General features: G+C 37.8%; 1 protein-coding gene across 1 annotated transcript; it reads right to left on the minus strand.

Annotated features, from left to right (window-relative positions):
- Positions 1-3,919: 3,919 nt before the first annotated feature.
- LOC135605396 (caffeic acid 3-O-methyltransferase-like) lies at positions 3,920-5,474 on the minus strand. Its single transcript, XM_065095437.1, has 4 exons — positions 5,008-5,474; positions 4,607-4,917; positions 4,451-4,518; positions 3,920-4,334 (listed from the first exon to the last, which is right to left on the minus strand). The coding sequence occupies exons 1-4, from the start codon at positions 5,421-5,423 to the stop codon at positions 4,041-4,043; spliced, it is 1,089 nt and encodes a 362-aa protein (XP_064951509.1). The 5' UTR covers positions 5,424-5,474; the 3' UTR covers positions 3,920-4,040.
- Positions 5,475-13,498: the final 8,024 nt, after the last annotated feature.

Consider the following 13,498-nt stretch of genomic DNA (forward strand, 5'->3'; position numbering starts at 1 on the left):
TTGAAAAATATATATTTGAATATTTTAAAAAATTGAATAATAAACACGTGAAGTGTTTTAGATATTTGAACGACAGGCATTCCAATTAAGTAGCCTCCAAAACAAGCACCTCAAAAATAATATAAATCTATCAAGTAACCTCTAATCATTCCAATCAACCTGATGAACATACATAATTTAGAAATTTATAGATATCTTTGATAGACTTGAACCCAAAAGGGTTAGGGGTTCAAATCCATCAATCCTCGTTGGAGGAATTGATAAGGTGAAGACCTCTCTCAATTCATTGTGTTTCACACAATATAAATTTACACCACTTATTAAGGAAATTATAATGAAAGAATCATACAATAAATTATTTAGCAAGACTAATATTGATTAGTCTTATAATGTCGCCCTTGAGATTTAAGGATAACTTAATCAAATCACTCGTCATAACATAGGAATGGCTAAATATTTTAAATTTTATTTTTGTTGATTACATTAGCCAACACCGTTCCTTATTCGTTGTTAGATATAGTTTGAGCAAAAGGTTAAGCCATCTCGGCACCTAAGACTACGATGCATTCTTGTAGGTTCTATTTGTCTGCGTTTGACACGGTGGATCTCCGCAAAACTGATCCATGTTGGCATGATGTCGGCAAATGAAGAGTCTTGTGATGACCTCATACACTGTCGCTCGAAATTGACATATGTTATCACGTGACACGAAAGAAAAGAATAAAAAAGATAATTTTATTATCTTTTAAATTATTAATTTCATTTAATTTTATATAAACTTCTTGCTCGCTTCAGCTTAGAGGCTTTAACAAGAAACTGCTTCCTTCCCCTCCGGCTGCGCTACTGACCGATTTCCTACTCCCCTCCTCTTTCCATCTTGCTCACCCACGCGGAACTCTACCAGTACGATTGCTGGTCGGCCCTCAAGTACGTCAACGATACCCAGCAGGTCGCGGATGCCATGGCCTTCCTCATCAACCTCGCCAACGTCACTAACGGCGCCACCACCATGGTGGCCACCCGGCGCCGACATCTCGCTCTGGGCCCCATCGCAGACCGAGAGGGATGGGTTCTCGCCAGACGCCGCCTCAGCGTCACCAATCGGAGAGGCCTCTCGGAAGGAGCTCCCGCGGTCGGGGACACCGCCGGAGCGGTTCAGGCGGCGGTTGATGCTGCGCTAATTGACAGGACATACATCTAATTTAGAGCTCCACCTGATGCTTTGCGCATAGTATATCATAAGCCGTAATAACGAAAATGATGTCTTCCCACTGCTATGACTTGCCATGACTTGATACAGCAATCATCACCTACTCCTTCCCAGCGAGGAAACCTTATGGCAGCAAAACCTGTCCCACGCGTGCATCTGAACTCTCTTGGGCATCGACCATGGATGACTGCATTCTCACGCATGCAAATCCCTTGCAGTTTCGATCATAGCTTGTCTCTGTCCTTTGTCACGGATCAAAGTATCCTCGATCACAGTCACGAGATGCTTGACCTCATCTGATTGCAAAGGACAGCATCAAGTGTTCGACTCCTATCGCTTAGTGTAACCGATTCTCATCCGTTTGCTTGTCCATAGGCGAGTGGAGATGGCTTCATGGACCGGGACCTAACCTTCGCCAACACCGCGAGGCCAGACAAGCACCAGGCCGTGGCCTTCCGCTCCGACAGCAACCTCTTCGTGCTCGAGTCGGTGGAGTTCCTCGGCCACCAAGACACCCAAGCTGTCGTTAGCTGCCCCCATGACACAGCTCATAGTGTATATAAAACTTGAAGCTAGACAACAAGTCTTTCATGTCAAATCCGGTGCTTTGGCTTCCTATCTCCATCATGCCATTGCATAAAGCTGGGCTTCTTAGAATAAAGTCATGAAACAAGTGACCGGTATCAGAAGCAGCTTCCAACTTTGCCAAGCACCAAACTCCAACCATCGAAGAATTAACAGAGAGGCTGTCAATGAGTCTTCACTCTCACCAAGGACACTGTGACTGGGTCCAACTGACCTATAATGCTTCTTACAAGCCTATAATGGAGGGAGACTGTGCCAAGAGCTGTCACTGCCGAGGGAGGAGGCTTTAGCCTGTGGGTTGCAGGTGTGACCTGGGAGAATGGTGCAGCAGTTACCAGGAACTGTGTATGATTGGCATGCGATGCGTAAAAAACCTCATTGATTTTTCTTTGTCTCATTTAGGAGGTGATCCACGGAAGTTTAATTTTACGAGACGTAATAGAAGATTATGACATAGATAAATATAAAATAATAACTATGCATTCGTTACGTGCTCCAATCTTTAATAATCTATGATTTGAGTATATGATTAAAAAAGATATCTCTAATAAATATATATATTATCTTAATAAATAAAATTATTTTTTTCATAATAAATTTTTCTTTATGAGTGGAGGCCAAGCGGAGGCACGCCACAGTCATCATCAACCAATTGCTCGACACCTGTAGGACATGTGCGACCGATAGGTGCGGAGCAATTGGCTGACGACGCGTGCGACGTCGGCGCCACACAAGGTATGATCACTTCCGGGCACCGCACATCAAGGGCATCAACTTCGAGCTCCCGCACGTCATCTCCGACACAACCCCTGTCGGTTCGGCCTTGGTTGATCTCTTCGACCATATACACCAGCTAACTGAGAAGAACAGTTATTCTCCGGTAGATCACCGCTGACGATCATGTTTGGTTGCAGGAGTGCAGCACGTCAGGGGAGACATGTTTGAAGCTGTTCCCAGGGAGATGCCATTTTCCTCGAGCTGAGGACGGACTCTTCTGATCACTACAAGACTTATAATTTTGCCTGTTTCGGAAAGAAAACAGTACGTAGGAAACCTTCACCTGAGAAAAATATCATGACACCGACGAGATCTTATGATGAACACAAATCTTGAGAGCAACCTCTCATCACCGGGCGAAATCACTGATGACGCCCGACCAAAGAGGTAAATCCAACATGACCGATCCTTTGGAGTGCAGAGCGGTAAACCCAACGTGACCGACCATGGAATGCAGCAGCCCAATCAGCCATCCTATTGACCCACAAATCAATTTCAACTCTGTGAGATTGATGTGGCTTACAATTTCTCTCCTTTTGTAACGTACCTATAATATTGCACAAAAATACATATGTCTTCATTCTGTACTATTAAAGTAAACACAAGTTACTATACTTAAAACTCTCTTATCTTTTTTAGATATATTACCAACTATTTTAATAAAAAAAATTTGTATTTGTATAACCAACTATTATGTTAAAAATTTAAAATTATTTTTTTTTTATCAACAACACTAACTATATGATAAAATAAATTTTATCCTCTCTTTTTTTGTTTTTGTATTGATCAATTTTGATATTTCGATCACTACGCAAAATATTCTACCACTATTTTCCTTCTGGCTTCTGCATCGATCACACGGCTCTGCCAATAAATTAGGGACCACGTACAATCCCACTTCAATAACCTGTGATCTCGACTTATTACAGCAGTGCACCAACTTTGACAAATACTCGATGACTATAACACAACCCAAACAAATCCATGCTGATTGATTGATTGTGTCGAGGAGGAAATTGATTCTGACTCCGCATAAGACATTTTACTCATTCATCGAACCACTAGATTAATGGAGAAATCAATCCGGGATGTCAATTGTTTACATTTTGAATGATGGTTATAGTGAGATTAGTCTGTGTTACTTGTCCTGTATTATTATTATGCAAACGCAGTGGATTCTTCACGATTGGGCTAATAAGCATTGTGTGACGTTCCTGAAGGATTATTGGTCGTCACGAGAAGCGACAGTTGACTTTAGGCACGCGTCACCACATTTGTAGAGTTCGTCAGTTGGCCACGATGATTTTGGAAGTGCAATTGATTTGGTCAACGCTCTGCTCAAATGCATTTCTACAAAGTATCTTATTCTTTGTTTCAAACCGTAGCAAACTTTATTCAGGCCGTCTTCCAATAACGAAGGACAGAACTCCGATCAGAGCACAACCACAGGACTTGTATAGGTACCGATCTATTTTGTGAACTCCATGAGCCAGACACACATGGATATATAGGTAGCCTTCAATCCTATGAACCCTGCTTCCTTTGCCAACGCCTCGAACTCTTTTCTCGTCCGTTCTTTCCCTCCAGTCTGGATCATCATGACCATGTCTAGGGTAAAAATACCCTGTGCGATCATGTTAGACTCCGGGATTACGGGGAGTATATATTCCACCACCATCACCTTTCCTTTCTCTGGCAGAACCTTCCAACAGTTTCTTAATATTTTTATGCATTGCTCGTCAGTCCAGTCATGAAGGATCCACTGCAAAGTCATTTCGTCATGAAATCAGATATTAACGATAACAACGATAGTTGTCTTTTGACTGAGGGGAATCCTCAGCTCCAAGTAAGCAAAACGTCATTATCAAAAGTATTAACCTTAATGAAGATGGCGTCTCCTCCACTCGGAACTCTTTCAAACATGTCGCCACCGACATGCTCGACACCTGCAGCCATTGTATCCCAAGCATGTGAGCTAAATAATAGCCAATGGGTGGTACTGTAACAGTAGCGCGTGGGTTGTAAGCTTTCGACCTGGGTAGGGTGGTGCGTTGGAAATGACATGAGGGAGGTCGAAGTTGATGCCCTTGATGTGCGGATGCTTGGAGGTGATCTTGTGGATGGTGGCGCCGGTGCCACCACCGACGTCGACGAGCACCTTGACGTCGTCGAAGCCGCGGTAGATCTCGACCAGCTTCTTCATGAAGATGGTAGAGTGGCCCCTCATTGCCTCGGCGAACAGCTTGTTGTACCGTGGATCGGCGCGTTGGCGCTCGAACAACGTCATCCGGTGGGCCTTCTCGAAGGGGACGCCGATCTCCAACACCGCTTCCTTCAAGGAGTAACTACGATCATTGCCGAAGCAGAACCAATCTTCAGACAACTATTAGTGCGAGAAGAAACGAGAAAGAGTAGTTGATGGCTTTCTGGATTACCAGCTCTCCATGTTGATCTTGTTGTGGTTCAACAAGCTCAAGGCTGCCAAGGAAACGCCGTCCTCGTTCTTGGTCAAGTATTTGCACACAGGCGCCGCGCCGTACTTGCACGAGGGATGGCCGTCGTGGCCGGTCTCGACAGAGCAACTGACGACTTCATAGGCGGCGAGCAGACGGAGGATCCGGTCCACCATGGCCACCGCCTCGGGGTTCTCGGTTGGCATCCGGGACACCACGTCGGTGGGGCTCAGCTTGGCGCTGGGGCCGGCCTGGACGATGATCTCTAGTAGCTCGAGCTCCATGGCCGCGTTGACTGTTATGGGGAGGATGGAACCCATCACCAGCTGCAGGGCGAACATGCTTGCCTTCTCGTCCTCCTCGGGTGTCAGCTGCGGCATGTCCTTGATGGATTCCATTCTCACCAAGAACTGATGATGGACCTGAACGTCGGATCAATTGGGAGAGGCTTTATCTTTGGGATGGGATTTATATGTGTCGAAACACTGACCTACTCCGTTAAAGTCGCACCACATGCTAGCAAACTATCGAAACAGTGGAAAAGTGGCGAAGAAAGAGCATGAAATTGACCTTCACTGCATTTAGTTTGGCATACATTTGACTATTCAAACTAGTATCCATATTGTATATTATATATGTGAAATTAGATCTCGAACAAGATTTAGTTGTGAAGACGATTCAGGCATTGGATATGCAATCATCTTGTAGACGAGTCTTTGGTCGACGCCTTCGCAGTGTGGGCACTATCAGATATGATAGCGGAGACCGATCTCCTTCACTCATGTGGGCCGGCGGGGGCGTACGTCCTCACGTCACTGGAAAATGCATGCCATTTAAAAATGTAGTCAACATCTGACTTGAGCTCGTTGGATAAATGCGTGACAGTCTGATCACCTTACGGTGAGTACTCTACCGGTCCTCTACAATAACGTGGCTGACGCCCACAAGATTTCTTTTGAAACTTTCTATCTAATTGGTTCCACTAGTAATCACCGGTCCGTGTTCTTTAAAGTGGGTAGACTCGTATAGTATTCTTCTTCCGAACTCGACGCCAAAAAGATGCACCAATAGTGAAGTCACTCTTGCTATTTATACGAATCGATCTTCAACCAACGTTAACATAGAATTTGTTAGAGTATATTATGACTGTCGGATTTGAAAATTAAATCATATCCAATTTGATTATGTTTCTAATATATCTTAAATGAAATCTTTCCCATATATATCCAATTTGATTACGATTATGTTTCTAATATATCTTAAATGGGCTAAGTCCCATGCCCAGGTGGTTAACAGCCATCGGGTCCACTATCTCGAATCGATTCGCTACCTTCAGCATTGCGATAAACACTACATACGCTAGTGTGTCGGAGTCCATGTGTGATGCGAAAGCCGACATGAGTAACAAATCCAAAAGTCGACGGGGGACAACATTATTACTCAAACCTATAAAATTATTAAGATTACCACACTATAAAGAAAATATTTCATTACTAATATATTTTTTTTTACCATAAGTATTTAGATTTATCATTAAAAAATAAATTTGAGAACAAGATTATCATTGAATAATTTTTTATTAACAAACTATAATTTATCATTAAATCCTTAAAATTTGGATATTAGTGACCATATTATTACCGATGTAATCATTAAACTTTTTAATTTATGAAAGAAAAGTTATATCGTGATAAATAATATTTTAGTTGATAATAATTTTCGCTTATATATATGATGATTATATATAAAATTATATGAATTATGATCTGTACCGTAGATTACGAACGATCTGTGACTTGTTAAATCCTACGACTGATATTAAATCTGTTCGATCTAAACCCCCACGGAGGAATCGAATCTCCAAGCCCTTAGCACGAAGAGACGATTGGCGACGGTTGGTTGGTGATCGACGCCCCAACAACTCCCCCTAACTTCCCTCCTCCCTTTCCCGCTGTGCTTTCCCCTCTTCCCTTCTATCTCTCCCTTTCCCAACAACTGCCACTAATCCTTTCACCGACAATACAACCCCTTTCTTCTTCTCTCCCTTTCCTGTCTTTCTCAGGCAGTCCCTCCCTCCCTTCCTCAGCCGCCACCGCTTCATAGCTTTACTAACTTGTACTTTGAATGGATTACGTTGCATTTCATCCTTTATTTATGTGCATATAGCGTTCTGAGTGTTCTATGTTTGCCAACAACTTTGTATGGACTCTATTTCCAATAGCTTGGTGGTGGATAGCTTGACCGTCAATAAGCAGATTCGGGTAAAGAACAGTAGCTGTAAGTTTAAAGCATTGATTCCTTTCTGCTCCATGTCTTTTAACGGTAATTTCATGTCTCAACCCCTTATCCCCATCTTCTCAGGTAAATGCTATGAATTTTGAAGTATCAAGATGAAGACTTTATTCAAGTCTCAAGATCTTTGAGACTTAATAAGAATGGATATGTAGATCCAGATGACGAAATCAGGCTGAGGGAGAATAGAAAGAAGGACTTAAAGACATTGTTCTTCATTCAACAAGCTGTATATGAGATAATCTTCTCGAGAATTACAATAGCGACAACCTCAAAGCAAACTTGGTTAATACTTCAAAATGAATTTCAAGGCTCATCAAGGGTGGTTATGGTAAAACTTCAAACCCTTTGTCGTAAGCTTAAAATTTTATTCATGAAAAGCAATGAATCGGTACAAGATTTTCTTTTTCGAATGACTGAAATTATTAGTCAAATGAAATCTTATGATGAATATCTTCCTGATCGTATAATTGTTGTAAAAGTTTTGAAAAGTTTAACTCCGAAATTTGATCATGTTGTTATCGCAATTGAGGAGTCAAAATATTTATCTATATATTTATTTGATGAACTAATGAGTTCTTTACAAACACATGAAGTAAGGTTGAACATGTTACTTGAAAAATGTGAAAAGAAAGCATTTCAGGTCAAAAGAAGACAAAAAATCAGCAAGAAGAGGTTACGACAGAGAAGGATTTCATGGTAGAGGAAATGGAAGAGGACACTTTGATGGGCATGATAAGACAATCAAATTATGATAAAAAAATTACAAGAGTAGAATTTAATATCACTATTGTAAAAAATTTAGTCACATGAAGGCAGATTGTTGGAAAAGATAAAAGCAAGCAAACTACGTGGAGGAAAATAAAGAGCAAAGTCAATCAAATTATGATAAAAAAATTACAAAAATAGAATTTAATATCACTACTGTATAAAGTTTGGTGACATGAAGACAGATTGCTGGAAAAGAGAAAAGCAAGCAAGCTATGTGGAGGAAAATAAAGAAAATAGTAAGTTGTTTATGACTCATTCACAAGTTCATGATATTTCAAATAATATTTGATTTCTGAATAGTAGATGTTCTAATCATATGTTAGGCATAAAATCAATATTTAGAGATATTGATGAAACTCACAAGTTGAAAGTTAGACTTGAAGATAACAAACAAATCTAAATGGAAGGAAAAGAAACAATTGAGGTGAAGATAAGTCAAGGGAAGATAAAATACCTTGATAATGTTTTCTTTATTCCTACTTTATCACATAACTTGTTGAGTATTGAACAATTGATAGATGATGGATATTCAATAATATTTGATGATGGTTCATGCACTATTAAAGATAAAAAATCTGATTTGATTACAGTAAATGTTTGCAAGATGTAAAACAAGATGTTTCCGCTTGATGTGTCAAATATTGAAAGGCATGCGCTTGTCACAACTCAAAAGAATAAGTCTAACTTATGGCATTTAAGATATGGATACCTTAACATTAAGTGTTTAAGGTTGTTAAGTAAAAAAGGAATGATTTTTGGATTGCCTAAAATTAATACATTTGATATATGTGAAGGATGCATTTATGGCAAATAAAGTAAAAAATTATTTCCTATCGGAAAAGCATAGAGAGCATCTACTTATGTTGAATTAATTTAAGCTGACTTATGTGGACCTATTAATACAAAATTATTTGGTGGAAGTCAATATTTTTTATTGTTTACTGATAATTATAACCGCATGAGTTTGGTATATTTTTTGAAACTGAAATATGAAATATTTGATAATTTTTGAAAATTCAAGGCATTTGTAGAAAGGCAAAGTGGAAGATATATAAAGAAACTTCGGACAGATAAAGATGGTAAATTTTTATCTAATGAGTTTAATTTTTTTTGTGAAGAAAATAATATTCACAGAAAATTGACAGCACCATATACACCGGAGCAAAATGGTGTAGCTGAGCGTAAGAATTAGACTGTCCTTGAAATGACAAGAAGTTTACTTAAAGGAAAACAAATTCCAAATCAGTTTTTGGCAGAAGCAGTTGCAACAGCAGTTTACTTGTTGAATATTTCACCAACAAAGGCTGTTATGAATCAAACTCCTTTTGAGGATTATTATCGTATGAAACCAAGTGTTAGACATCTAAGAATTTTTGGTTGTATTGCTTATGCTTTGGTGAATTCATAAAATCATCATAAGCTTGATGAAAAATCTAAAAAATATATTTTAATTGATTATTCCTTACAATCGAAAGCATATCGATTATATAACCCTATTAGTGGCAAAGTTATTATTAACAGAAATATTATGTTTGATGAAAGGACAAGTTGGAATTGGGAGACCAATAAAAGTGGAACACAAATGTAGATTCCAATAGAAGTAGACATTCTGCAGAATCAAATGACAGATCCTGCTCTAACAAGTTCATTGTCAACCTCACCCAATAATAGTTCAAATTCTGATTCTTAAACCTCTCCAAGAAATTTCAGATCACTAACAGAAATTTATGACTTAACATTTGCTTTGTTTATTTTAGATCCAATAATTTTTTAGGAAGTAGTTGAAAAAGAGGAATGGAGAAAAACAATGAAGGAGGAAATCAAATCAATTGAGAAGAATAAAACTTGGGAGCTAATGGATCTACCTAAAGAAAAGAAAGCTATCGGATTAAAATGGGTGTTTAAAACAAAATTTAATGTAGATGGAAGTATCCAAAAGAATAAGGCACAGCTTGTAGTAAAAAGGTATTCACAACAACAAGATCTAGGTCTACTGCATTATTTTCTTAGGTTGGAAGTGAAGCAAGGATCAGATGAAATTTTTATTTCACAAAGAAATTATGCAATGGATCTACTCAAAAAATCTAACATGATTAATTACAAAGCTACAGCAACACCCATGAATGTAAATGAGAAATTGAAACTTGAAGATGATACAAGTCTAACAAACGCAAGATACTATAGAGTTTAGTTGGAGGTTTGATTTATCTACCTCATACTCGATCAGATATTGTATTCTCTATTAGTATAGTATCCAGGTTTATGCATAGCCCAAGTAAGCATCATCTCGGAGCTGTTAAAAGAATTCTACGTTATATTGCTGGAATTACATATTATGATATTTGGTATTCTCATAATTTTAATTGTAAATTATCTGGTTTCACTGATAGTGATTGAGTAGGAGCTTTAGTTGATCGAAAGAGTACTTCAGGTAATATTTTTAGTCTTAGATCGGGAGCTATATCTTGGAGTTCTCAAAAGCAAGCAACAACTGTATTATCGACATCGGAAGTAGAATATGTAGCCGCAATATCAGTAGCTTGTCAAGTAATATAGCTTAGAAGACTTCTTGAAGATATTCATCGAGAACAAAAAGAAATAACAAAAATATTTTGTGACAGTAAAGCCACAATTACAATGACGAAGAATCCAATATTTCATGGAAGAACGAAGCATATAGAGATACGCTATCATTTCATCCGAGATCTTGTAGCAAGTGGAGCCATAACAATGGAGTATTATGATTATAAGATGGTTATCACTATGTCCTATCATAGTTCATGAAGCAAGGGATATAGAGAGTGTGTGCACTTGAAAATATCTTATAAGTATTCTTATCAATCTTCCTATTTTTAATATTATAATAATATTCTATTTTTTTTTTCTTGTTTCTCCCTCCCCCCAACAGTTTGACCCACCCGGGTTCACCATTTATTATCAGGCATGCGTCATCACAGTGCATACCCTCTTACATGGAAGTAAAAGAATTCATAAACTTGGAATCCGTTGACTCCACGCAGGCGTAGAGCACGTCAGCGCATTCGGAGTGGAGGAGACGCCATTTTCGTGAAGGTCGATACTTATATTCTGCTTACTGATTTGATGTTTTAGGGATTGGTTAGGCGTCAAACCAAACTTACCAAAAGGACACGCCTGGAATCATTTGAGAGACATAATATCAAACAATTGAAGCTTATAGAACACTCTTCAAACTACTCGAGACATATCGACCAAAAGAAGAGGGCAAATCGAGTACATGCCATACATACTGTCATCCACGTTCCAGCAATTGCCATGTGAGTGGCAATCCGACTGTTAAGTGAGCGGGACTGGCCACAATACTAAGACTGTAAAGTCAACTAAATATTTAGGTCATCAATCGCACTCGGTAGTAAAAGCAAGTTTCCAACAATATTTCGTCACTGCCATTATCGTAATATAATTATAATTTTTTGTTAATTTTCACAAGCCTATCCTTTAAAAAGATTATATTTTCTATTTCAAATTTTCATATAATATGTGTCTCTCCACATATTAAGATTCTCTACGTATATTCATCCGAGTGACATCCATCTGAAAATTCAAGATTAATTACTTAAAACTTCAATATGTATCTAGTTAGTTCGAGTTAAAAATAGATACAAAAACCTTAATATTTTTTCAAGCTACAATGGTATTAACAACAGTTATGCTTTTAACTGACGGTCAAATGACGTGTTAACTAATGAAGAAATATAGAGGAAGAAGATATGTTAGATTAACTAAACGAGGGAAAAAATATGTATAAAGAAAGAAGGAAAAATGTCTCAATCATCGGTCACAACATAGGAGACATATCATCCTCATCATCCTCCTCCTCTTTCATACATGAGAGTTATCATCTATTTACGTTTGACATCCATATTAATCTTTATCGAGATAAATTTATAGTAGAATTTTCATGATTAGACTTACAAGCAATTGTAAACATAAAAATCACACTATTACGTGAAAAACTTTAATGTTAAATTTTAAAATCAAATAATAATAAAGTTAGTTTACGATGCGTACTTTTTAATATCATTCAAAAAAATTTTATCTAATCTACCAATACATCATCATCGAATCCAAAAGTAATAGCGATATTGATATGTAAGAAGTATACTAATCTTCTCTTCTTTGCAATGATAATAATAATAAGAATGTAAAGTCTTTAATATATTTTTTATTCTATACCATGCTCATGTAGATTGATTCATTTTTATTTAAATTATTTTATGAAAATGAGCCCTTTTTTATTCTTTTTCTTAGACATAAAACCCAACAAAAAAAAAGAACTTATTTCAAATTATAAAAAAATAATTAATTAGCGAGTTTGAAGAGTCGAAAACATTTAATGTATGGATATTGTTGAAGTGACGACATCTCTAATGATTAATTAGCGAGGTATTAGTGAACATGCATAACATGATTAAAATATAACCTAAATTTTTAGCACAGACATATTCTTTATGATTGCAGTGATTCAAGGACTTGAGGTTAGGACATATTTTTTGGGATTCATCTTAGTTAGTGTTGTCTATTGCTAGACATGGTATGTAACGAACATTTGCTTCCATATTGCAATTGATGTTATGATTTTTGTCTAACATGATCTATAAACTTGTTGGTCTTTACTAGTTTTCCAACCAAAGTTTCTATATAATATAATCATGATGTCATGAGGAGTATTCTACTCGTGGTCTACACTAACGTGGGTTACACCTGTTATATCTAATTGGTTCCACTAGTCATCACTGGCACTTGTTCTTTTAGACGCAAATAATTATCTGCTTTGGTAGACTTGTACAATATTCCTGTTTCGAAGTCGCCCCCAAAAGATGCCCTGACATTGGAGTCACTATTGACTCCCTATGATACATCGACTGTTTGGTTTTATTATAGCCCCCTAGTTGGGGAGCACTACCCCTTCAGATCATTAATAATGTAAGCTTTTTTTTATCGGATGTGATTAACAATGAATTACCCACTCTGAGATAATTAGAGCATTTTTACTACTCATAATGCATCCGCTCACGAAAGGAAAAAAAAAAAACATTTGGATAGAGTGTGTATTTATCTTTGATATTGATATTTACTAATTGATCGGCAAGTTTAAAAATTTTATCAAAACACAATGACTTTGCAACTAACTTCATAAGATCTATCATTATTTTGGCAGAATTTTCTAAGATCAGGCACTTTCAATCATTTATAGAGAAATAGAATTAAGACTAAAGACCAAACTCCAATCGATCGAGGAAGGTTTGAATATAAAATCAATTTTGAGTTACTCTCCATCTATGATGATGACATGATGAAGCATATGTTCTTACTGCTCGCTCCCTTGTGACTACTAGACTTCAACGGGGTTGGTGAGTGCTTCCACACG

The sequence above is a fragment of the Musa acuminata genome, chromosome BXJ2-2 (assembly GCF_036884655.1).
Source record: "Musa acuminata AAA Group cultivar baxijiao chromosome BXJ2-2, Cavendish_Baxijiao_AAA, whole genome shotgun sequence".
Taxonomy (NCBI): domain Eukaryota; kingdom Viridiplantae; phylum Streptophyta; class Magnoliopsida; order Zingiberales; family Musaceae; genus Musa; species Musa acuminata.